General features: G+C 49.9%; 2 protein-coding genes across 3 annotated transcripts; both read left to right on the top strand.

Moving 5' to 3' along the window:
* Window positions 1-1,688: 1,688 nt before the first annotated feature.
* On the top strand, window positions 1,689-3,407 carry LOC119175890 (protein D3). The gene has a single exon (XM_037426920.2). The coding sequence runs from the start codon at window positions 1,939-1,941 to the stop codon at window positions 2,683-2,685; it is 747 nt and encodes a 248-aa protein (XP_037282817.2). The 5' UTR covers window positions 1,689-1,938; the 3' UTR covers window positions 2,686-3,407.
* Window positions 3,408-8,938: 5,531 nt separating this feature from the next.
* On the top strand, window positions 8,939-22,720 carry LOC119161683 (protein D1). Of its 2 annotated transcripts, XM_075887980.1 has the most exons (4): window positions 8,939-9,030; window positions 20,151-20,208; window positions 20,376-20,766; window positions 22,076-22,720. In XM_075887980.1, exons 3-4 carry the CDS (start codon window positions 20,438-20,440, stop codon window positions 22,419-22,421), a joined length of 675 nt encoding a protein of 224 aa, XP_075744095.1. In that variant the 5' UTR covers window positions 8,939-9,030; window positions 20,151-20,208; window positions 20,376-20,437; the 3' UTR covers window positions 22,422-22,720. The 2 variants fall into 2 exon arrangements, with proteins under 2 accessions (XP_075744095.1, XP_037270128.2); XM_037414231.2 differs by lacking the exons at window positions 8,939-9,030; window positions 20,151-20,208 and having other exon boundaries at window positions 20,247-20,766.
* The last annotated feature ends 4,049 nt before the right edge of the window (window positions 22,721-26,769 follow it).

The raw sequence follows: 26,769 nt of genomic DNA, 5'->3' as shown, positions 1-26,769 counted from the left end.
TGATTGATTGATATTTGGTGTTTAACGTCTCAAAACAACCATATGATTATGGAAGATGCCGTAGTGGAGGGCTCCGGAAATTTCGACCACTTGGGGTTCTTTAACGTGCGCCCAAATGTGAGCACACGGGCCTACAACATTTCCGCCTCCATCGGAAATGCAGCCGCCGCAGCCGGGATTCGAACCCGCGACCTGCGGGTCAGCAGCCGAGTACCTTAGTCCTTAGACCACCGCGGCGGGGCTCTCGCAAAAAAACTTGGTCACAGTTTTGAAAACACCGCGCTGATGAAGACGTGTAGGTCCAAAAAAAACTTTTGCCCCCCCCCCCCCCCCCCCATCCCGCCAAGGAATAATTCCTTGCACCGCCACCACATCGCCATAGGAGAGGAAACAAAAAAATAAAATATAAGAATACAAAAAGAAAAGCATGCGTTTGCAGGGGTGCCGAAGTCGCTTATACCGATCCGTTGATCTCGGAGTGCCGGGTGGAAGACCTTGACTGCATTTTGCCATGTTGACTGGATACAGCCCGGCACTGCCAGTCGTTAATATTAAATTTAAAGCGAATTCGAAGGCTGTCGGAGAGAACCGCTCATGAACGATCAATTTCTGATGCGGTCACAGCGTTCTAAAGACATACAAAGCCATAAAGCCATACAAAGCCATGAAGTGTGAAAGCATTATTTTTTTATTTATTTTTTTACATTTTGATATGTGACGTTCCTCGCTGAACAAGATAATACAGCTCGTCACAAATAGTAGGTGTGGTGCGTGCTTAGTGGTAGATTTCGCGCGGATATGGTGCGTCGCTGTCGGTCGCATTGCGCGTGTTGCCCCGATACTTCCTCATACTTTTTTGCCTTGCACGAGCTGCCGAGTCGGTATATTCTCTTTCCCTTTTACACGTACCAGCGGTGCCCAATGTAAGCCGACATAAATATACCTTTTGGAGGAGCACAACATAAATAACTTGCTCAACCCGCGTGCCAATTGAGAAAGTCTTAATCTGCACAGGCTGCAGTTCTGTAACGCAGCTCTATTGCATGACATACCAATCGAGACATAGCACGGAAGATTGTTTCAACACACTCTTTATTCTCCGATAGAACGACCGAACATGGAAAACACTTGACCTTGCAGGCAGAAATCGATTGCCTAGTCACGAAGAACCTTTCTTTATTTTTAATTTTGGTTAGCATTCCTACTGAGAGGGCAACATTGTATGTGCTGAGCACACCACGGAGGCTGGCACTACGGGCCACGCGCATGCTCAGTTCAATATTCACTACATATGCTAGGCAGATTCGCGGCCAAGGACGACAAAGAAAAGACCGACTATACATAGACGTAACTCACGCCCACGCCCGTCTTGATCACGACCGATCCCTCTAAGCCAGCCCGCCAATCATCCGCCCATTACAGCTGTTACGGGGCCCTTATGGAGGGCCAGGCAACGATGGAAAATGAAGCGACCCATCTAACAAGCCCGTCTCGCACACTCTCTCCCTTGCGTCACCAGGTGGTCCAGACGAGCAGCAAAACATGGGCAACGCAGCCGTCCTATAGGCCGTCTCTACAGCGCCGTCGCAGATGAGTTGTCAGTCGTGAAAGGCGGAATGAAAACGTTATAAAGAACGTCGCGCCGCCGAAGCAACACACAAACAGAAGAGGCACGTGACGGAGACCGGCTTTTCCGGCGGCGATATCGTCGTGGCAACCGCCGCACCAGCACGGGCCGAGGAAGCGCTTATATAGAGACGCGAGGGGGCGTCGCAATCACTGACTGTGCGCGCGCGCCGGAGGACACCGCGACTGACTGCCCTTCTATAAATCTATCGAGTCGTCGACGCAGACGAGTGTGCGGCCCCTGCAGCTCTCGATTTTTTTCGTGCGCGCTCTGTTGACATCGTTACCACCGGAGCAAACGTTACTACGGCCATGCAGTTCGTCCAGCAGATTCCGGGCCTGCTTCTTCTGGTGACATTGCTGTGCTGCGACAGCATCCGAGCACAGGACTCCTCTAACATGGCTAACATGACGAGCATGATGGCCAACGCGACGAACATGACGGCCAACGCGACGAGCCCGACTAATGTGACGAACGCGACGATGGTTGAGTCGCCGATGCACGCCCAAATGCCAATGAACATGACACAACCGCAACAGCAGCAACCGTCAATCTGGACCACCGAGGAACTGGTCACTGACCTGTCGCTTCCCGGCGCGCCGAACGCGACGCTGGACGTCAGGTACAACGACTCGCTCCAGGTGACGCTGGGCAACAAGCTGACGCCCCTGCAGGCCAGTACAGCGCCCACCGTGTGCCTGAGAAACGTCAGCGTCGGCTGCGAGCCACCGTTCGCGCTGCTCATGGTGGACCCAGACGCGACTAGCCGTCAGAACCCACAGTTCCGGAGCTGGCTCCACTGGATCGTGGTCAATGTCAACTCCACCGAGAAGCTCCACGAGGGTGACCAGGCTGTGCCGTACAACGGACCCGCGCCGCCCAAGGGTTCTGGACCTCACCGGTATGTCTTCCTGCTGTACTGTCAGCGCGGTCGGCGACTCCAGGGATCCGAGTTGGCTCCCGAAAAACGGAACAACTTTAACCTCGCCGAATTCGTCAACAAGACAGAACTCGGACCACCCCTGGCCGGGAACTTCTTTTTCGCCGAGAATCCATAAAAAGGGGGACAGTGCTTTATTCCTCGAATGCTTCGAACTGGTCACCGTCTTCTCCTTCTATAGAAAGTACGCGTGTGCTAGAAAAAAACGCATGTGTGGCATTAGGGCCTCAATGCGAAAGTTGGTCGATGAATGGACATGTAGGGATGTTGCGTAAGCAAAAGTACGAGTCGGGCTTTAGAAGCAGTGCATTGAGTTCGTCTGTAGTCAGCTCTGTCGATCGAAGTTCCACGCAGATAACGCTAGCCGTCATTTTTAGACCACACAATAACTTCGACGAGTACAGACTGACAGCACAAATGAGCGCTCACTGTGATAAGACTATTATGTACCTATACAGTTTACATGCTCTACACGAACGCCCTGATCAATGTTTTCTCCCGCATCATCAGTCTTCTATTGTTTTTGTTCCTTCATTCCCTTCTTTATAGACTGCAGAAAATACAACCCCCCCCCCTCCTCCTCCTCTCACAGCTTCAAAAGAGCCATTTTAGCACCATAAACGCGATTGCTCTGCATTGTTAACGTTTCTACACCCACTTCTGCAGCCGTGCAATCGCTAGCTTCTCCATTTTCTTTCCCACAATTTTTTTCTGTAACACTTCGTACTAAAGATAAAATTGCGTTTGATCCGCCCTGTTTGAAAGAAAGACCTGTATTTAGTCATTACTTTTCGAGCAATGTTGTAAATCGAAAAGTCAATAAAGTGCTTCTGCACATCATTTTCGAATGAGCGTACATTTGCCCGACAAAGTGTGTTTCTTTTGAGTCGCTATGAAACGCACAGTCGTGGTGATAACTTCGTGTTATGAACAGTTCACCGGTGGTTAATTTTTCGACGGAGTTCGTTGTTTATTTAATTCGTAACTTATTAAAATTCGCGATTCCGCGCGAAGCTTGCCTATACGTGATTTAGTAAATGTATACAGCTCAGAGACCTACGCAGCACTGTATTTCTTTTATAATTTGTACAAGTTAGTAACTGTTGCTAGTAGTACTGCCTTTACCGAGTACATTTACTAACACGGTTACAGGCATGAGACAGGCCGTTAGTACCTGATAATTAGTAGCTACGACCACCTCTTCTCGAAAGCTTTACGTGTGGAGACCAATTTACAAAAGTTATAGTCTCTTATTGGCCGGGTAAGTATGAGTTATCACACGTTTGTTAACCAAGGAACCGTTAAATAGGCCTCCGTGCAGTTAAAACGAAAACATAACTATTAATTAACGATTTGAAAAAAAAAACGGTATTGACAGGGTATACCATGCAAGTACGAGAAAGTTTGTCGCATACGATTATTCTAGATAAAAACAACCTCGGCACATCAGGTCAAATACAAAGCATTTTCTTATTAATCAAGTAAACAGGAACACTTGATAGAAGAAGGAATAGCACAAGTGCAAATGTTACTAATAGAGCAAAACTATATGTGCAACCAAGCAAATTAACAAAACCCCAAGCTGACAAGAGATGTACAGTACCACCCAATGTGAAGCGGAACACTCGAATGCACACCATTAATACTGCTGGCCCTCTGACAGGAAGTGCTTAGGAAAACAATCTGCATACACATCACTATAGTCTGTGAAGAGGAGTCAAAACTTTCAACCACCAGTAGTCTTATGCATATCTAAACTATTATGATTCCGTAAGATAGCGAAATAGAAACCTGCAGTGCACTCAGGCGTTCCCTTTAACATGATATGTGGGGTTTAACGTCCCAAAACCACCATATGATTATGAGAGACGCCGTAGTGGAGGGCTCCGGAAATTTAGACCACCTGGGGTTCTTTAACGTGCACCCAAATCTGAGCACATGGTCCTACAACATTCCCGCCTCCATCGGAATGCAGCCGCCACAGCCGGGATTCGATCCCGCGACCTGCGGGTCAGCAGGCGAATAACTTAGCCTTTAGACCACCGCGGCGGGGGTTCTCTTTAACAGGGGACGCGTCTGTACATACAACTGTGATAGAGGTAAAATGAGTCCACATTCGGGCATCAGAAAAGTAACAAAGTAAGGAGTCGCAGCGGTCAAGTACAACATGGCAGAGATAACACGAAATAAGCTCAAGTAGATAACATAGCCCACATCGCATTTTAAGAACAGATTTGTAACGCCGAGTCAAAAGAAGCTCGGTTTCATGCCACCGCATTGTTTGTCGGCAAAGCTCTGCACTCGGCAGTCGATAGCACAGGCGATGGCCGTATGTACAGCTGTTTAGTTCTGGCGTATATACAGATATATGAATGTATGTAAAGCCACCCCCCCCCCCCCTTGTTTTTTCTTATCCTGAGCACGTCGACCACCCAGCTGATAAGGTCCGCATAACGAAGCTCGTCGGCGAAATGAGAGGCAATACGCGTATTCGTGAGATGAACAGTCCGGTGCAGCTGTTTTCTGCCGCGCTGTTCCGGTAACAGGACATTTGTACGACAGGAACCGGTGCTTTTAGGAGGCCGACGCCAGCGCGTTCCAATTAAAAAAAAAGATAAACACGATCAAAGAAAGAACACTTTTTCTGTTGTTGTTGTTCTTACATTTAAGTTTTCGTGCAGTCTGATCCCGTTTGTCTGTAGCATCACGGTTGTCCTTTCGGCCGCTTCGGTCGACGTTTTCTTTTTTTTTTTTTTTGCGAGAACTTGTTGAGGCCGATGTCGTAATGATACCAAATATAGTCATACGGCACGCCAGGTCCTTGCGATATGATTCAAGCGTAAATGGAAGCTTGTAGCTAATGCGTGGTATAGCAGCTGCGGACTGCGCTAGCGTCTACGTGCACCCGCTCGACCGCTCCAGACGGCATTCAATGCTCACGTGATCAGTGTGACGTAAAAAAAAATATTGCGTGCGTTGAAGGTATTACTGGGAGTGACAACATCCATAATGAATGACTTCATATTATTTAACAGTGGAGTCTACTGCCTAATTGTATCACCCACTCAGCTCATGACCCCTCGTCCCAAACCTTCGCGAATAAAGTTCTTCTTGGCTAGATAAGCCTTCGCGTAGCGAACGCGGCTCTTCTACAGCGAAAAATATTGAGTGCGCGAACGGAGGCTTTTGAGGCCAAGTCGAATGCGAGTCGAATAGCGCCAAAAGGGCGCGTGTTCAAATCTTCCGCGGATAAATTTTGAGCAACGAAGAGACGCGTTCATTTCGTCCTCGATGAGAGCGAACGAGGACGAAAGACAGCGGACGCGCATAGCGTAACGGAAGATGGAAGACGGCGGGAGCGCGAGGAGGAGGGTACGACAATGGCGAGACTACTGATTCCGCGCAACGCTGACTAAATTTCAAGGCCGGAAGGTTGCCACAGTGACGTCAGAGGTTGGGGACCCAGTTGCCCAACTGAGCATGCTCAGTAAGACTTTTTTTTCCACATCTTTTATTCGGCCCAATCTAGCCGCAGCAGCTGCGAGAGCGGGAGCGTTGGTTCTCCTAAAACGTGAACGAAACACCGGCTAAAACGTGAACGAAACTGGGCCCCCACCCTCTGACGTCACTGCGGCAGCCTTTCGGCCTTGAAATTTAGTCGGCGTTGTTCCACGTCACTAAGGTGCGTGGTGAGGGCGTCCATTGGTAGGCCATATATGAAAATAACAGTGAACAGTGAACAGTGAACTTTATTGACATCATGTACATAGTACACGATGCCGGAGGCCGGCAGAAAAAGCCATCGCAAGGATAGCTTGACGAAACTGCTGGCCCTCGTTTTGGCACCAGCGTACAACGGTGTTCTCAGTACATAAACAGACAACAACAATAACAACAACAAGAGAAGGAAAAAAAAGAAAAAAATATGTACTGAACAGATAAATCACTTAGTACAGGACCCGAAGGAAAATGTGAGCCCACTACAAATAACCACGTCTTGCGTACAAACCATACACAAAAGAAAATATACACCAACCAAAGCGCCGCATCAACGGAGGCCTGTCTGCGGCGGCTGCTGTGAAGCGTATGCTGAAGCGTGGCCATACGCTGCTTCTGGCCGTGTCCCGGTTAGCGAGGCTGTGTCGCCTCAACTTATCGCAAAATCCAAAAACACTTAAACAGCTTTGCTAGGAATTCTCATTAAGCAGTGCAATTTTTTTTTTTCACGAATATTACGAAACTTCAGAAACTGTATTTTTCGGATCACAGCAACCAAAAAAATTTAAGAGTAAAAGCACAAGTAGAGAGAAAGAAACAAATAGGAAAATTTTTCAGATGCCTCCAGAAAGAGGGTATGAACGTCGAGTAACGGTGAATTCTGGCTCCCCAAGTCACGCCCCACCCCGATGGTCTAGTGGCTAAGGTACATGGCTGCTGACCCGCAGTTCGCGGGATCGAATTCCGGCTGCGGCGGCTGCATTTTCGATGGGGGCGAAAATGCTGTAGGCCCGTGTGCTAAGATTTGGGTGCACGTTGAAGAACCACCAGTGGTCGAAATTTCCGGAGCCCTCCACTGCGGCGTCTCTCATCATCATATGGTGGTTTTTGGGACGTTAAACTCTACAATCATTCAATCAATCAATCCCCAAGCCACGCACCCTTATGCATATATACGCGAGCTCCTGTGTTCCCTGGATGAAATTCATCATACTTTTGCAATTGGTTCTTGTGCTTACTTGAGCGCTTTTGCAGTTTTTCGATGTTCATAAATCATTCCAAAAGATACGCCTGTTTAAGAACAGCGGTTACTGTATTCGAATACCGAATGGTATTACAGACTATTTCATTCGATACGCGAAATTTCCATATATCCGCCAGGTCTAAACGAAACTTCGTAAACCTTTTTTTTTTTTTTGTCATACGTGCGTTCGGGACTGTATACGCGCTATTCGTGCGCTGATGTTTTCGCATTGCATATAGCACAGTTAAATCGCCCATCACCCGGAAGACCAAGGCTGGCTAATATCGCGACATCGCCATTGAAGTCCTCGATAACGAATAATTCGAGGAATCATGTACGTGTCAAACTGCGACATAATTACGAGGCACACTGTACAGCGAGGAACCCCGCAATGATTTTGACCACCTGTGCTCCTTTAACCTGCGTCTAAATCTAAACAGCTAGTGCTCTTGCATTTTGCTTATATCGAAATGCTACACGTACCATCGCCGCCAGGAGTGGAACCAACGCCTTAGAAGTTAGCAGCGCGACATATATGAATACGACAGCGGGTATAAATCTTGTTAATGAATCGGTTTGTGTCGTTATTCATTTGGGACTAAAAGCTTAATAATAATAATAATAATAATAATAATAATAATAATAATAATAATAATAATAATAATAATAATAATAATAATAATAATAATTGAAATTTAATGCGCCAAAACTACGGTATGATTATGAGGAATGCTGTCGTGGAGAGTTTCGGAAATTTCGACCACCCGGAGTTGCACAAACCTAAATCTAAGCATACGGGCCTCAAACATCAATGCGGCCGCCTCGGTACGGATTCGATCTCACGACCTTCGTGTTAGCAGTCGAGCATCTTAACCACTATACCACGGTAGCAGTTAAGATTGGAAACTCCATAGCTAATTAATTTCAACGATATCTAAATCGCACACGTGAAGGGAATATAGCCCGTTAACTTGATCTTTCTGTGACTGATATGAAACGGTGTTCAACGCTGTGTAATCGCTAATAGCGAACTAGCTAGCAGCGACTGAACACTTTATTAACAAAAACCGTGATTTCACTCAACTGCCTCAATATTGAACAAGTCGGATTGATTTGATTGATACGTGGGGTTTAACGTCCCAAGAACCACCTTATGATTATGAGAGACGCCGTATGTGGAGGGCTCCGGAAATTTCGACCACCGGTGGTTCTTTAACGTGCACCCAAATCTGAGCAGACGGGCCTACAGCATTTTCGGCTCCATCGAAAATGCGGCCGCCGCAGGCGGCATCTGATAGCGCGACCTCGGGGTCAGTAAACAAACTGGACCAGCTGCTGGAAAAATGCACCGCACGCAGGAAAAGTTTCAGTTATTTTGTTGTTTTACCCGAGAAACAGTACCGACCGGGTGCGTCACCTCTTTAGTGATTTGCGTATGCGTGTCCCGTGTTACGGAGAAACACTGAAGGTCGCTTTTATTGCGCAGTTAGAGAGTTGCCATAGTAACCGCGAAATGGACGAAACCGCGCTATTGATTTTTTCCGACCTTCCCCTTTTCCCTCGCCCTTCTCCCTCGAATTAAGTTTGTTTTTGTTTTTTTGTCAAAGTCGCACAATTGTTCGCTTATATACTTGAGCCTTGCGTGCGCGAATGCAGAGGTTTGACTGCGCAAAAATGAATAACTCTTGCCGGTGATTCGCGCACGTGAAAGATGTACAACACGTGAGTGCTTCTTCCGGTAGTTACTTCTTACGTGTAGTTAAGAATCTCTGCTCTGCGACTATTTTGTTTTCTATTAGCAGTCATTGTCCTGAACGAGGGTGAGAGAGATAATTTTGTTCACAGGGTTAAAGAAGGAAGACCGTCTAGCCGCAGGAGCCAACCAACTATGTTGACGATGACTCATATAGAATCTTCTTTTTTTTTTCTTCAAATATGTCGTGAAAAGAAGCTCTTTCAACTCGCAGATTTCCACTGCGTCGAACGCGAAAAACACGGCACCGGCTGTCGTAAAGAAATGCCAGTGTACACGCCGTACTGCTATATTTGATCTCTCGATCACGGGATTACGGGCGATATCGACCACGTCAGACACGGCGATGTGATCTTTTTATCCAGGTAATTCGTCAATTCACTTCAAAATGAATATTGAAAGACAATTCACTGTCAAAAGTTTTTTGATCCTTTGAGAAAATTGGGAGAAATTTTATTACCAATTGCAGAAAGTAAAAAAAAATGGTCAAGTATACTTCACTGCAAATGTCGTCGAAAGACGAGAGCCGGCCTTATTTAGTGCATAGTGTCGCATTTTCAGCGCAGCCTAATGGCGTACTCGGTTGGCCGCTCTGGTCCTCTGACTCAGAGGCAGCTCGCCATCGGAGTGCGAGAGGCAGAGTACCAACCGAATACACCGGCGATCTCAGAGCGCCCAGAGCAGCTAGGAGCAGCGCGCCTGTAGCGCCACCGTGCAGCCAGCGCGGAAAGTTGCCGGGTAAACATTGCTGCGCCGCGTCAACATTGTCAACAAATGGTGTCGATCACTTCAGTGTACATCTGTGACATGTCTCATCTTTGTTATATTCTTCGTCTCTCTGACATGTCTGGACGTAGTGAAAGCCTTCTGAGCTCAGCACATAAATCTGACGATCGTCCTCGTCCGAACCGCTATTTTCAAAGCAAATCACGGGGCTTTATGCGAGCTGCTGTAACGACAGTATTGACGTCTCCTCCGCCTTGGCTAGCCTCCTCGTTATTGACATGGTGCATTTGTGGCTTCGTGGATGTGAATTCGCCCCACACACGCGCGAAAACGCCATTAACAACACACGTGCACGAAGTATTACTCGCCCAGCGATTTCCCTTTTCGAAATGCACGCTCGCGCTCCTCACTTGGTTCACCTGCCAGCAGTAACGTGATTGGCTGGCTTGTGCCACGTCATTTGTCCTCCCAGTCAGATCGCGCCACGCTATCACTTCGAAGTCAGAGCGATCGGGAGTGCTCTGAGTCAGAGGCTGACGCTCTGAAAGAACCAACCGAAGGTAGTCCGAGCGCTCAAATTCTACCAACCGAAGACGCAGCCACTTTGCAGAGCGCTCAAAACCGCCAAACCGAATACGCCATGAGAAACACTGGACTCTTTAGAATTACGTATTGATGTATTTTAAGTAAAAGAACACATCAAATAATAGTGACCTATTGATGATGCGCCTCAAATATGCGTAATACTGTCACGGGCTAAGCAGATGCCTGAGGATGACGACGACGAAGGGCTGAATGTGAACGTGCTCGGACTGCAGCAGCGTTGTACGCATTTGCTCACCAGTATATTCGCCAGTACGCATTTGCTCGCCAGTGTATACTTTATTCCCCGTAACATCATTGGTGGAAGGTGCGGGGTACCGCTCGCTATACAGCCCAACGAGCTGGATCTTCGAGCGGACGGCGCATGGCAGCTACCACGATGACTAACCAGGCTACTCAATATCAACAAGATCCGTCAGCCCCGCAGCCGATCATTTTGGTGCAACCTCGTGACCCAGGCCCATTCAACGGCACAAGTGATATAGACGTTGAAGACTGCCTGGTTCTATATGAGCGCGTCAGCAGCAGCAACCATTGGGATCCGACGCTTATGTTGGCGAACATCATCTTCTACTTGCATGGCACGGCAAAACTCTGGTACGAGACACATCAAGAAGAGTTGACTAGCTGGGACGTCTGTAAGCAGAAATTGCGCAATCTATTTGAGAAGCCCATCGGACGTCAAGTGGCCGCAAAGAAAGAGCTTGCGACTCGTGCCTAGACATCCACAGAGCCGTACATCGCGTACATCCAGGACGTGTTGGCTTTGTGCCGCAAGGTCGACAAGGACATGCTCGACGAGGACAAAGTCGGACACATCCTGAAAGGAATTGCCGATGACGCCTTCAATTTTCTCCTGTGCAAGGACTGCTCGACAGTGGAGTCGGTCATCGAAGCATGTCGTCGCTTCGAACAGGCAAAAAGTAGGCGCATAGTTCACCGATTTGACCGCCTTCTCAACACGGCGGCTACGTCCTCTAGCGAAGATTTGCCCACACTACATCAACCACCAGCGCCAGAAAACGTCACCAGAATAGTCCGTCGGGAACTCGAGGCTATGGCACCCGCTATGTCTAGCGTCAGCGCGCCAGGACACAACCTCGATGCTGTTTCAATGATACAGGCCGTGGTTCGCCAAGAGATCGCGAATATGGGCATTTCGCCACCTCATCAAAATGCCCCTGCTACTTCCAGCTCGGCTCCAGTCGTTGTGGCTGCCACTCAGAACCGCACGTTCGCGCCACAACGAAACCCAGCTGAATGGCGCACTCATGATGATCGGTCCATATGTTTCACGTGCCATCGGATAGGACACATCGCTCGCCATTGCCGCAGCGGTTGGACCTCATCACCTCGACCGAGCTTCTATGATTGGGGGCCTCGCTCCGAACGTGCACCTTATGCCCCGTCCTACCGTGCTGAGACAGGTGCAGAGCATAATCCAGAACGTCGGACCAGCCGCTCGCCATCGCCCGTGCGTCGTCAGTCCCGCTCGCCCCAACCCCGCCGTTCTCGGTCTCCCTACGACCGTCGCTCGGAAAACTAGCCGGTGCAGCCCCCGGAGGTGACGCTGCATACACGACTCGGACTGCAAATCCTCTGATTACTCCCAACCAGCGGTGCAACCTCCTTACAATTCTCGTTGATAGTTTACCTGTAACTGCTCTTATTGATACTGGTGCACAAATATCTGTGATGAGCTCAGACCTCCACCGCCGCCTCCAAAAAGTTCTGACGCCTGCGATTGCCCCTCCCGTTCGTACAGCGGATGGGAGTACTCCTGCTGTGCTTGGAATGTGTTCACTGCGTGATTAACGATTTCTGAGCATCAAACTTCAGTTCTGTTCGCTGTACTGGAAAATTGCCCTCATGATCTCATCCTTGGACTCGACTTTCTGACTTCACACGCTGCGCTCATTGACTGTTCCAAGGGTCTTCTTCGGCTCGAACTACCATCCTTCTCAGAGACCGTCTCTACCAGCCCACCTCGTCTACGCTCTGTCGATTTCCTCAGACTTCCGCCACAGTCCAAGTCCAACTCTCGCCATATTTTCCAGTACCCGATGGTGATTATGTTGCTGCTGCAATTTCTGACGTGGCCATGACACGTAATGTTGCACTCCCCAACACGGTGGTTACCGTTAAGGACAACCGAACTTCATTTCCCGTCCTCAATTTTGGCTTCTCAGCGAAAGTTATTCCTCGCGGCATGTCACTTGCGCATCTGACACCACTGGCCGACCACACAGTTTCCGCCCTAACCACCGATTCACCACCCGATTTTTCATCAACGTCGCTCTCGTCACGTTCCTGTTCCGACCTTTTCAAGCCAATGCTATCTGACAAGCTCACCTCTGAACAAGTCTCTGCTTACTGCCGTGTGCTTGCTTCTTATCAGGGCATCCTTGACTTCGGCGACCGTAATTTGGGCCACACATCCGTGGTAACCCATCGCATCGACACCGGTGACGCTCGACCCATTCGCCGACGACCCTACCGTGTGTCAGCCCCGGAGCGTGCTATTATACAGCGAGAAGTTGATAAAATGTTTCATAAGGGCATAATCGAACCCTCATCTAGTCCCTGGTCCTCACCCGTTGTACTTGTTAAAAAGAAGGACAATAGCTGGAGATTCCGTGTTGATTACCGCCATCTCAAACATATTACCAAGAAATATGTCAATCCCCTACCGCGCATAGATGATGCACTCGATTGCTTGCACGGTGCCAAATATTTCTCTTCAATAGACCTTCGCTCAGGCTACTGGCAGATCGCTGTGGACGACAAAGACAGCGAAAAGACGGCCTTCGTGACTCCTGATGGACTTTATTAGTTCAAGATGATGCCTTATGGATTATACAATGCCCCCGCGACTTTTGAGTGCATGATGGACTCTCTCCTTCGAGGCATGAAGTGGACCATCTGCCTCTGCTATCTTGACGACGTTATTGTTTTTTCGACTACTTTCGACGACCATCTTACCCGTCTGTCCACAGTGCTTGATGTTTTTCGACATGCCAACTTGCAACTTAACTCGTCCAAATGCCGCTTTGGGCAACGCGAAATCTGCGTACTAGGCCATCTTGTTAACGCTGCGGGCGTTCAACCAGACCCTGCGAAAGTCCGAGCAGTTCGCGACTTCCCCACACCCCGCTCAGCCAAGGACGTCCGAAGTTTTCTGAGACTGTGCTCCTATTCCCGTCGTTTTGTCCAGAAGTTTGCTGAAGTAGCCCGTCCTCTAACCTGCCTCCTCAAAACGGATGTCGCATTCACCTGGGGCCAACAGCAAGCAAACGCCTTCTCGTCGCTCGTTGACATTCTCACCAATCCACCAGTCCTGGCACACTTCGACCCATCTGCCGCCACGGAGCTTCGTACTGACGCCAGTGGCCACGACATAGGCGCAGTGCTGGCACAGCGGCAACAAGGCATGCACCGCGTCGTCGCGTATGCAAGCCGACTGTTGTCGCACTCGGAACAAAATTATTCCGTCACAGAACGCGAGTGCTTAGCTCTCGTCTGGGCCATTGCGAAATTCCGACCGTACCTGTATGGCCGACTATTCTCAGTTATTACGGACCACCATGCGCTTTGCTGGCTCTCCTCACTCAAGGACCCTACGGGACGCCTTGGTCGCTGGGCGCTGCGCCTACAAGAGTACACTTTTTCCGTATCCTATAAATCCGGAAAACTTCACAAGGATGCCGACTGCTTGTCCCGTTATCCAGTCGATTTCCCTGACACGAGGGAAGATGAACAAGAGGCCCTCGTTCTTTCAATCACCGACTTCACCGACATAGCTGCTGAACAACGCCGCGACCCCTCTTTGCGTGCTATTATCAATGGTCTGCACTATCCCCACCCTGACCACTCCTTACAACTGTTCGTTCTTCAAAACGACATCTTGCACAGCTACAACGCCCGCCCTGATGGTGCTGAGCTTTTACTCGTTGTTCCTATACATCTTCGCTCAGACGTTTTGGCCCAGCTGCATGATGCCCCCTCCGCTGGACACCTAGGGGTGTCACGCACGTATGACCGCATTCGCCGCCGATTCTTTTGTCCTGGCCTCTACCGTTCTGTGCAACAGTACGTTGCGGCATGCGACCTCTGCCAGCGCCGCAAGACACCTGCTCTGGGACCTGCTGGTACCCTCCAGCCCATTGAGGTACCAGATGAGCCATTTTTTCCGAGTCGGCCTCGATCTTCTAAGACCTTTTCCCGTGTCCGCCACCGGTAATAAGTGGATTGCTATTGCTACCGACTACGCAACGCGGTATGCCGTTAAACTCGCCCTCCCCACCAGCTGCTCTACTGATGTAGCAGATTTTCTTCATGACATCATTCTGCGTCATGGTGCTCCTCGTCAGTTGATCACCGACCGCGGCAGCTGTTTTTTATCTAAAGTAGTCGACGAGCTCCTGCGATCCTGCTCTACCCGCTACAAGTTCACTACAGCGTACCATCCGCAAACCAACGGCCTCACGGAACGCCTCAACCGTACCCTGACGAATATGTTAGCGATGTACGTCTCCAAGGATAACAAAGATTGGGACATCCACTTACCTTTCGTTACCTTCGCATACAACAGTTCACGTCATGATACAGCTGGATTTTCACCTTTTTACCTACTGTTTGGTTATGACCCGCCTTTGCCCATGGACACCATGCTCCAATCTGACGCCTATGCTCGTGATGCCCTGGCCCGAGCTGACATCACCCGCCAAGTCGCCCGGGATCGTTTATGTGCCTCGCAGCTCAACCAAAAGAGTGCTTACGATCGCCGGCACCGCGACGTACAGTACTCTGCGGGGTCGCTCGTCTTGCGGTGGTTACCATCACGTCGTGTTGGTCTCTGCGAAAAACTGATGTCCCGTTACGTTGGCCCCTACCGCGTCATACGCAAGGTCACCAGCGTGACCTATGAGATAGCTCCATTCCATACCACGTCAGTACCACCTTCAGTCCCGACCGATATAGTGCACGTCTCACGGCTCAAGCCATACTTCTCACGCCCCGAGAATTGATCGCACCGGGACGGTGCTTCTGCCGCCGGCGGGTGATGTCACGGGCTAAGTAGATGCCTGAGGATGACGACGACGAAGTGCTGAACGTGAACGTGCTCGGACTGCAGCAGCGTTGTACGCATTTGCTCGCCAGTGTATACTTTATTCCCCGTAACAATATTTGCTTTTTGTTCGACAATATTCACAAGTATTAACGCAGCCACCAGTTCAAGATTGCCGGGCGTTCAGCAAGTGCTTAAACTTTGGCCGGGTGGCTGCATGTGCATCGTGTGACAGGCAGACAGACTTACAGAACAAAATTTGTTTCGTTTACATAAGTAAGCATATCTTTTTGTAACAAATTTTGGTGTGTCTATCTATGTTATGTTCTGTCGTGATGTTGGATTGTAATTGATGTTCACTGTCTGTGAGAATAAATTTCTCTAAACAAAATTTATCCGTTCAACAATCCCACGAAAGGCCATCTTCTTTAAAAAAAGTGCATTTGACGGTTTGCGCCAGCGTATGAATCAAGGTTTTAAATACCACAAGGAGACAGGATCATCATCTCTGTTATACCGGGTTGGACGCCTAGAATGATGCGTCATTGTATGTGTATCTTTTTTCACGAGCCATACAGCCAATTAGCAAGAGTCGATTTTCATATCTACTGTTACAACAAATATCTGATGTAACGAACTGCGTTATGCTAACGACGGAGCTTGATCATAACGACGTTACAGCGTAAAGAAATACTGTCTTCGTACAATGAAAAATGACAAATTTCTTTTTTCTTGCATATTCGCCGATAATCATCTGCAATCGATGATATATTTCCATACTTGTTCGGTGTCGGCCGCCCAAAAAAAAAACGCTCGTTCCCAGACAAGGACATCGCTACGACGCAGTCAGAAATACGAACAGCAGTCAGTAAAAGGTAACGAAGTTCACGGAAGACCGAAGGAAAAAAAGATCTCGAAAGCGGATGCTCGTGTTCCGCCCGACCGCTTACGCGAAAAATCGTGTCACTGCCAGCTGCGCGCACTCTTGACAATCTATCGTTACACACACTCAGCAATGTCTTATCATCATCACAAGTGGGGATATTAGTGAAGCGTGTGCGTGGGGCGACTCTATTAAAACAGGCTTTGCTTGACGCGTTCAGAGCAAAACTCGGGATGACCATTAATAGGAGCCGTAATTTGTTGGGAGTTGGGAAAAAGTGGTTTTGCAATTATTTTTGACGACCCTCTGCATTGCGGTCATCTGCATTGGCATAAGCATGTACCTCATTAGGAAAGTGTGTGCCCTCCCCCCTCCATTCCTGGCTTTTTCCGTGAGCACAGATGGGAAGCAAACAGTTCTTGGAATGCAACTACAGGGGTCTTCGGCCGACAAAGTCGTAAAAAAACTTGCGTGGCCATAACGTTACTTCTTAAGAACTGATAAAACGGTTCCGACTAACAATACAATATGGAATATACTTTCCCCCACCCCCTCATCCACCCTCCTTCAGCATGCCTATGGTTGATTGATTGATTTGTGGGGTTTAACGTCCCAAAACCACCATTTGATTATGAGAGACGCCGTAGTGGAGGACTCCGGAAATTTTGACCACCTGGGGTTCTTTAACGTGCACCCAAATCTGAGTACACGGGCCTACAACATTTCCGCCTCCATCGGAAATGCAGCCGCAGCAGCCGGGAATCGAACCCGCGACCTGCGGGTCAGCAGCCGAGTGCCTTAGCCACTAGACCACCGCGGCGGGGCAGCATGCCTATGGTCGTGTGCTTGTATCGCGTCGACTTCTTTTTCTACACAAGTAATGACGTAGCAGCAAGGACGCAAGTTCGGGTGACTGGAGACTTTTTTTTTCTTCCGCCCACTGAAGTGTAACAGCTGCGCATAGCGAACGAATCGGCCTTCACCTGTGACAAAGCCGCAACGCAGAGACACAAGCGCGCAGCACCGAAGTGAATACTGATGGATGCAATCGCGTGGAAACGTACCAGCCAGATAGATCTTAAGCGCTCGTCTTTGATAGCGCCCCCTAACTTGGCACTTTCTCGTCCCGCTGTGGTTCTCCGCCACGCCGCTTTCCGATTGGATAAGGATTGCGCGGCTGGAAGTTTTTCCGCGGCTCCCGTGCCGCGGCTGAGAAGCGCAATCGATGACCTCCATCGAACGGGAGCGGTGTGTAATAAAGAACGAGAACCCTCTAAAACGACGCCTACGGCTCGGCTTGGCCCAGAAAGGGCTGTCGGCGCGCCATCGCGTTGCCTCGAGGCCTTGGATTTCAGCACCTCTTGAAAGCGAACGAACGAGCAAACGAGACGTATAATGCGAATAAACAAACCGGGTGAAAAATGGTGTGCACAACTGTCACAGCGCCGACTACAGGTGCTACAGCCATGAGCGACGTCAGGATTTTGAGTGCAAGCCGTGTTGCATCACGGCGGGGATAAGAGAGAGAGAGAGAATAAACTTTGTTTCAATGGGACAGTGCGTGGTTTAATCCCGGTTGGGAGCCCTCTTGTAGAGTCCCACTGGCCGCGGCGGCTTGCCGGGCCTGGTCTAGGGTCACAGTTGGCTCCCCAGTGCCAGCTCGGAAAGGCGTGCCTCCCAAGGCTACGTTGTTAGCGTTTCGCGTGAACGCGCCAGCCTCAATACTGCCTGGGCCGGTAGCTCTGTACATTGGTAGGTGACGTGTGGCTGTGTGGTCGCTACACCAGGGACACATCCCTGTTGTGTGTATAGCTGAGGAAAAATAGTCTTGATATGTGTGGGTATGTGTTTGTTTGAAGGCGGCACCAGTCCCTCGCTTGCTGGTTGCTCAAGTTTGGGTGCGGAGGGCCGTACTTCCATCTTCAAGGCGTTGGTTTTTCAAGGTATGCCTACTTGTTATGTTGTGTTCTTAATGGGGGCCTGAGAGGTGCCCTGATGAAGGTCCAGCGTCTCGGCCAGTAAGTCCGTGAGCTACGCCGTTTGCCCCCTCGTTCCCCCTCAGGCCCGTTCCCCCTCAGATCACTCGCGCCTTTACCCATAGTAACGTCCGGCGGGTTTTTTTGTTTCGTGAATCAAACAGAAACGAACAAGCAGCATTTTATTGCGTCTCTTGATGCACGTAAGGTTCTTCATTTAGCGCAGTTAGATCGCTTACTAGTGATTAATTGTAGGCGGTCCATCTGATGTCATCGGGATCATTTTGAAAATGTGCTAGTGCAGCACTTGTGTTCTTGTGTATTCACCTTAATTTCTCGGGTATGTGGGGCACTGTTGGTAATATTGTCATTTTAGATGTCATACATTGAGATTTCACTCTGATGTAAATTGTTATGTGACTTTAGTGTCCCTTTAAGACCTCTGCTGGGTCACTCTAGTTGAGGTGCCCACGTATAGAAGAGAAGCGAGGTAGGCTAACGGTTTAGAACAAGATACGAACGGGACCTGATTACGCTGTCGCGTTGTACACTTGACGGCAAAGCTCAAACATCCTCCGCGTTTTGAGCTGTCGAAACGTTCAGTGAAGCAGGAGCGAGGCGTCGTAATACACTGGAGATTATTTTACGTGGCCTTGGTTGCGCAAGCAACGCTAAATGTAAGGTGGAATCACAGATTAGTTTTGAGGATTACCGCAAGGTGACTTGAGTTATGAAATACTGTAACTCTAGAAAGGAACAGTTGACGAGCATTGGTTTGTAGCACGAAGCCACATGGATAACCATACGTATTACCAGCGATAGAAAGGCGTTAGTATATATGAATTGTTTTTTCAATCCCCAGACCAGGACGTAATTTTCAACAAAGGAACTTTCTCAAAAGTGCGTGTGGTTTTGCTTGTGGCTTCTTCTTGCTAGGGAGCGTCAATGTTTTACAAGTCAATAAATATATGCTCGGCCCACAGCCATCGTCGCATGACGCAAAGGTTTGCGTGGATGCACCAAGCAACGAGCTTTGCTCATTTTCATGACGCAAAATTGAAATTCCCGTGTCTTGGTGTTATCCAAGCTTTTGCACACTGAAAACCTGCCAGAATTTAACCACTATCTCCTTTGACTTGCTGTTCATTGCCATATATGTATAAAAAATGTTTGAAACCAGCGCGCACTTGATTTCTTCCATTATTTACCTTGATTTTTTCACTAGCACGGAAATTGGCTATATCAAATTGTGGTAGAGTGCGCGCGCGTGCCGGTACGCAGCAGAACGAAGAAATGGAAAGAGTCTAGCAACACCACCAGGACTAGCATCATCTCCTATTTCTTCGATGACAACCACCGACCAGAGGATGGGTGGGCTAGTGTACAGTTGCCTGTATGCAGTTGCGGGCATGGAAAATTCCGGTGCCGTATACAGGAGCAATGTCAGCCCACGTCTACGTGTTACCTAGAGTTACTGAATATGAGCCATAATATCAGAGATGCAGCCAGACGTCTCTTTTTTTTTACTTTGGAAAGGGGGTGAAATACATCTCTATATGCATAGCTCATCACAGCTTCTCTCGCCCTCCTCACCTACCCTTAACACACATACAAGCACAATCGCACGTACCGTTGCTAGCCCGGGCCCCTCGAGGAATTAGAATCTCGAATAAATTCTTGGACACGGTATAGTGCAATTAGCATCATTGTCCATTAACGACACTATAGTGTTGTGGCCGTTTTCTTGTCCCCATGCAGAATAACAAAATGAAGGAAATCAAGTTACCTTCCCTGCCTTTTTTTTTCTTCATTCCACATCTCTCTTTGTTCCAGTGCGGACTTGCAGCAAGGTGGGCAAAGAAAAATGTCTTTCCTGCAATACCGACACCAGGTAAGGAATCGTTTCAGGCTCCATGACAATCGCTACCACGACAGGAAGGACAGGTAGTACGATATGCATGGTTCCCCCGCACCCGATCCGGACCATATCTCGCGTTTCTCGCAGCTCGTGTATAACACCTATGCGCATGCGCCTTCCATCGAGCGTCATTGTTTCAGCAACGGCAGTGCAAGTCTTCCTCGTTCAGCGAGAGGACGTCGCGAACGCCTCGCCGATTACAATGACGCTCGCAAAGCCCTCCGCTCTGCTTCTCCTGCTGGTCGTCGCAACCACATGGCAGCCCAGCATCCAAGAAACGGCTAAGAAAGGCTCCTCCGTCGGCGGTTCCGGATCCAAAACGAAGGTCGAGCCAATGTCGGGAGGTATAACGCTGCCGGACCTCTTCTTGTGGAGGGACTCCGGGATCGTAACAGACCTGGGCATGGACGACGCGCCGCACGCCCTCCTGGACGTTCAATATGGCAACCTACTGATCTCGGAACTCAACCAGACGTACACGCCCGCGCAGACCGCCAACGCCCCGACGGTCAAGCTGAGGGGCTACTTGAGGTGAGTTAGCATTTAGATGCAGTTTTCTTAAACTAAACTCTGCCAGAAAGAACGCGAATCCCTACCCCATCCTCTGAAGCTGCCCTAAAGCGCAGCAACCCAGTCTTCCCCAGGTTGTGGATATCGCTACCCTCAACTGTGGGATGCCCCGCTGCTCAGCTCTGACCCCCCCCCCCCAAAAAAAAAAACAAGAAAACGATTCGTGGTCACAGAGCGGGCAGAGGCAACCACGAGGGCTCAATGTCTCCTGGCCGCCTCACCAACAGTATATTCTCGGACACTGTAGCTTGCCGTTGACTCGAAGGGTGGTGCAAGTACCTCGCCCCGACCATTTCTACCCAGTTAATCACTTCTGCCTTAATAAGGTAGTCAGCTACAAACAGAAGCGACGCCCACGTCTCGTGGGAGGAAGCTAGCAGTATTGCCTTTTAAAAAGGGTTCCCCTTGCAAAAAAAAAAGAGATTGTGGGTGACTTACATACAGTTGAATTCAATGTTTCAATAACTACTTCTATACAGCAACACAAGTTATTGCGTTATTCCGAACCGAGTAGTAAACGTTAGTTGAAATGCCGGAAGTCTGGTTGAATTATCCGGGTAAAGTTTTGGACACGATAGCTGGTTGTGGAAAAAAACCGTTTGGCTATGCTTTCAGATTATAACATGCTCTCTTATTAAAGGGGCTCTGCAACATTTTGAGCATGGTCAGAAAACGTTGGCGATCGATAGTGGAAGGTTCTGAGGACAAGCGACTCAAATATTACAGCGCAGCACGCGTCCTGGAATTCACAATTCTCAAGAGTCCACTGAAAATTGCATTCTCTTATCTCGACAAATGATGCTACAAGCTCGAAAATCACTCGTCACAGCCATTGTATCTACCGTTGGCTGATTTGAGCATGGCGCACTCGGTCGTTACCAAGGACGCCGCGGAAGGCCGCGACTTGTGAAAGCGTGATTGCACTGAATTAAGGGCCACGTATTTAAAAAAAAACTGCAAAGTGCTCAAGGTTACTAGGCGCACGTGACGTATTTCGCTTCCCCATGCCATCCCGTCCTGCCTAATTTCTAACGCTTTTGCCGGGACGAGAGAATGCAATCGCAGTGTGCGATGAATCTTCATAACTCCGTTCGTACTGGGCGGATCCTTACAAAATTATGGCGGTGAGTTCATGAAGCAGTAAGATCCTTTAGTGAATCCACTCCACCGCTACTTGAAGAAGTGAAGTGTTGCAGGGCCCATTGGACATACGCGGCCCCACATAAAAGACCTATGGCGTCCAATTCGTGTTTTTCCTCCTCCTTCACAGGTGCGGTCCTCCGTTTTCGCTGCTCATGGTTGACCCGGACGCGCCCAGCAGGAAGCAACCGACAAAGCCAAGCGTGAGCACTGTCCACTGGATGGTGCTCAACGCAAACAGCGACGAAAGGTTTCACGAGGGGGACGAGGCCGTGTCGTACAGGGGCCCGAAGCCTCCCCGAGGGTCGGGACCCCATCGTTACGTGTTGCTGGTCTACTGTCAGGACGGCCAGATTCTGAGCATGGCCGACATGGCACCCAGTGACAGGCGCGGCTACAAACTCTCTACATTCGGCAGGAAATTGAAAACCAAATTGGCGGTAGCAGGCGCATTCTTTTACGCTGAGAACAAATGAGCTGAAATCTCCGGTGTCGCACATCTTCGGTGGCGCAAACAATTTGGTGACGGACTGTCGGCGCGCCATCGCGGTGCCCCGATGCCTTAAATTTCAGCACCTCTTGAAAGCGAACGAACGAGCAAACGAGACGTAATGCGAATAAACAAACCGGGTGAAGAATAGTGTGCACAACTGTCACAGCGCCGACTACAGGTGCTAGAGCCATAAGCGTCGTCAGGATTTTACCTTAGGGAGTGCAAGCCGCGTTGCATCACGGCGGGGATAAGAGAGAGAGAATAAACTTTGTTTCAATGGGACAGTGCGTGGTTTAATCCCGGTTGGGAGCCCTCTTGTAGAGTCCCACTGGCCGCGGCGGCTTGCCGGGCCTGGTCTAGGGTCACAGTTGGCTCCCGAGTGCCAGCTCGGAAAGCCGTGTCTCCCAAGACAACGTTGTTAGCGTTTCGCGTGAACGCGCCAGCCTCAATACTGCCAGGGCCGGTAGCTGTGTACATTGGTAGGTGACGTGTGGCTGTGTGGTCGCTACACCAGGGACACATCCCTGTTGTGTATAACTGAAAAAAATAGCGCGTAGTCTTGATATGTGTGGGTATGTATATGTTTGAACGCGGCGCCAGTCCCTGGCTTGCTGGATGCTGAAGTTTGGGTGCGGAGAGGCGTACTTCCGTCTTGTAAGGCGTTGGTTTTTTCAAGATCTGCCTACTTGTTGTGTTCGTCATGGGGGCCTGAGGGGTGCCATGAGGAAGGTCCTGCATCTCGGCCATTAAGCCCGCGAGGTATACATAGTTTGCCTCCTCTTTCCCCCTCATGCCCGCACGCCCTGGGCACCAAGCGACGCCACGCGCCTTCGTCAGCGTGGGCCCCGAAATATCAATCGTGCCTTTGAGATATAGACGACAGGCAGCTCGTGAGTCTGTCAAAATATACGTTGAGCGTCCTCTCCTTTCTGCCTCTCTGATTGTCAAGGTATAATGGCTGATGCTTCTGCGGTGGCGCTGGATCTCGTGCATGTAGACGCGCAGGCCACGACTTTGTTTCGGCCAGTCACCGCCACTACGTATGCCTGTTTTCGGAGGCCTTGAGATATGATGGCGTAAAAAGTCACGTCAGTGTATAAGGTAGGTGTCAGGGTCATGAGCCCTCTAAAGGAGTTTCCGTGCGCGCGCTTGACAGTGTTTTTTCTTGTAGAGCGGGCGCATGTTCTTCGGAGCTCGTTCCCCAATAATTTGTTCCGGTATTTGCAGGGGTGCAATTACGGTCTGGTCGCCACAAAATTGAGGGGAGATGGGGTATCCTAGCCTCTGAAGCAGCTTTCGTCCCAGTTGTGTGGTGGTGAGTCGTTCTATTAACGCGATTAGCGGCGGCAGTCAGTTCTTCATATTGATACGTGTATGGAACTGTCGCATTGACACAGCTGAATTGGCACCCAAATGAAGAAGACGACAACGTGGTTGTAGTGGGTTGGACTCTCAAGTTTCTCCTGTTGGCCTGCTTGACTGTGCGCTCTCTAAGCCGTTAGCAAGACCAGCTCTCGGTGAATAAATCTTTCCCGTAACATCTTTTGGTGGAAGGTGCTGAGTCTTCACACAACCCGACTCTGGAACTCCGCAGTGGACGCCAGCTTTGTCCAGCCGCGATGCCTGAAACTGGCCCTCAGGCCTCGCCATCCGCGCCGGCTCCATCGCCTGTGATTCCCCCCCATCTTCTCGACCCTGGCACGTTTTCCGGGACGGACAGCACGGACGTCGAAGAATGGCTCGCATTATTCGAGCGCGTCAGCAAGCACTACAGGTGGGACGAAACGCTTATGCTGGCAAATATTCTATTCTACCTACGTGGTACGGCACGCGCCTGGTATGAGACGCATGAAGAAGAATTAACCAGCTGGGACACATGCAAGCAAAAGCTTCGCGATCTGTTCGGTCGGTCAGTTGCTCATCAGATGGCAGCCAGGCAGGAACTCGCGTCGCGTGTTCAATCATCGACGGAGTCGTACGTCACGTACATCCAAGACGTACTGGCACTGTGCCGGAAGACTGACAAAAACATGTCCGAGGCGGACAAGATCAGCAACGTGTTGAAAGGCATTGCTGATGATGCTTTCAACATACTAATGTGCAAGAACTGCACCACTGTCGACTCCATCATATCTGAATGCCGGCGACCTGAGCAAGCTAAAAGCAGGCGAATCACCCACCAAATCGCGAGACTACCAAACACTGCTGCGACTTCTTCTTGCGAGGATTCTGCAGCGCCCCGTTCACTTGCGCCTCCTGCCAATATCGCAAGGATTGTTCGCCAGGAGCTGGAAGCCATGGCACCCGCTTCCTATCAGCCCCCTGCGCAAGACAACTGGGCAACAGTCTCGCTTATTCAAGCCGTCGTACGTCAGGAGTTTGCTAACCTGGGCGTCCAGGTTCCCCAGCCCGCCAGACTTATGCCGCAGCCCATGAGCACTACCGTCCACAACGCTGACCACCACTCTGCTCCACTTGTCGCTGCGGCAGCTTCGACTCCTCGGTTTCCACCACGCTACCGAAATTCATCTGAGTGGCGCACGCATGATGATCGACCAATCTGCTTTTCTTGCTCTCGAGTTGGGCACATCTCCCGCCATTGCCGCAACAGGTCGTATTTCCGGCCAAGCTTTCGTAATGTAGATCGCCGTCAGGACCGCGAACACTATTCGCAACCCGGTTTTCCGGATGACCATATTCTGGACCCTTCAGCTCACCGTTCATTACCACGCTCCGAACCGTCCTACGCTGACGTCGTCGCTCAGAGAAACTGGTCTAGCCGCTCGCCGTCACCTCAGGGTCGGCCGTTACGCTCCCCTCAACGCCACCACTCTCCGTCACCGGCTTATTCTGCCCATTTCCCGGGAAACTGACGAGTGCAGCTCCTGGAGGTGGCGCTGCGTTGACGACTCGGAACAAAAACCCTCAACCGGCTACAAATTCAAGACGCAATTTACTTCGGGTGTTCGTTGATGGCCACGCCGTTACTGCTCTAATTGACACTGGTGCCCAAGCATCTGTTATGAGTTTTACACTTCGATCTCGCCTGAAAAAGGTTCTCACACCAGCTTGTTCTCTACTGTTCGAGTTGCCAACGGAAGTCGAACATCGGTGCTTGGTATGTGCACTGCCCGCGTTACTGTTGCTGGCCACCACACTTCCGTTCTCTTCGCAGTCCTCGATGCTTGCCCACACGACGTCATCCTTGGAATTGACTTCTTAACCGCCCACTCCGCCCTCATCGATTGTTCTACCGGTATCTTACGGCTCGAATTGCCTTTGTGCTCCGATTTCACTCCTCCAAGTCGCACACGGCTACGATCCCTGGAGTCTCTACGGCTACCGCCCCAGGCTGCTATGTACATTCCTCTGTCGCCCTTCCCGTCCGTTCCTGATGGAGACTATCTGGTAGCTCCCCTCATTGATTTGACTCTTACGCACCACATCGCACTACCACATACCATAGTGGTTGTTGCTAACAACACGGTGCTACTTCCAGTTCTGAACTTCTCTACGTCGACCCAAGTGCTTCCCCAAGGCATCACTTTAGCCGATCTTTCCACCCTTGATGAATGTTCGATTTGTTTTTTTACACCTGACACTAAGACCATGACTTAACATGTCATCACGTCGCAAAATAAGGCGTTTCTCGACAAAATGATATCCAGTGACCTCTTACCTTCCCAAGTTGCGGCGCTCCGGGGTGTTCTATTTTCTTACCTGGATATCTTTGACGTTGACGACCGTCTCCTGGGCCGCACAAGTGCCGTAACCCACCGCATCGACACCGGCGACGCCAGTCCACTTCACAAACGCCCTTATCGCGTGTCACGTGCTGAGCGCCAAGTAATACAGGCGGAGGTCGAGAAAATGCTGAGTAAAGACGTCATTGAGCCGTCATCGAGTCCTTGGGCCTCCCCTGTGGTCTTAGTTAAAAAGAAGGACAACACCTGGCGTTTTTGCGTCGACTATCGCCACCTGAATCGGATCACCAAGAAGGACGTTTATCCTTTACCTCGAATCAATGATGCGCTCGACTGCCTCCACGGCGCCAACTATTTCTCGTCCCTTGACCTTCGATCCGGATATTGGCAAATTTCGGTCGACGACCGCGACCGCGAGAAGACGCCATTCATCACACCCGACGGCCTTTACCAATTCAAGGTCATGCCTTTTGGGTTGTGCAATGCCCCGGCTACTTTTGAACGTATGATGGACTCTCTTCTTCGCGGTTTCAAATGGTCGACCTGCCTCTGCTATCTGGATGATGTAATAGTTTTCTCGCCCTCCTTCGAAAACCACCTGTCTCGTCTCTCGGCAATTCTTGACGT

The sequence above is a fragment of the Rhipicephalus microplus genome, chromosome 3, assembly GCF_043290135.1.
Source record: "Rhipicephalus microplus isolate Deutch F79 chromosome 3, USDA_Rmic, whole genome shotgun sequence".
NCBI lineage: Eukaryota > Metazoa > Arthropoda > Arachnida > Ixodida > Ixodidae > Rhipicephalus > Rhipicephalus microplus.
Note: the sequence above shows the minus strand (reverse complement) of the source record. Positions and strands in the feature narration are given on the sequence as shown.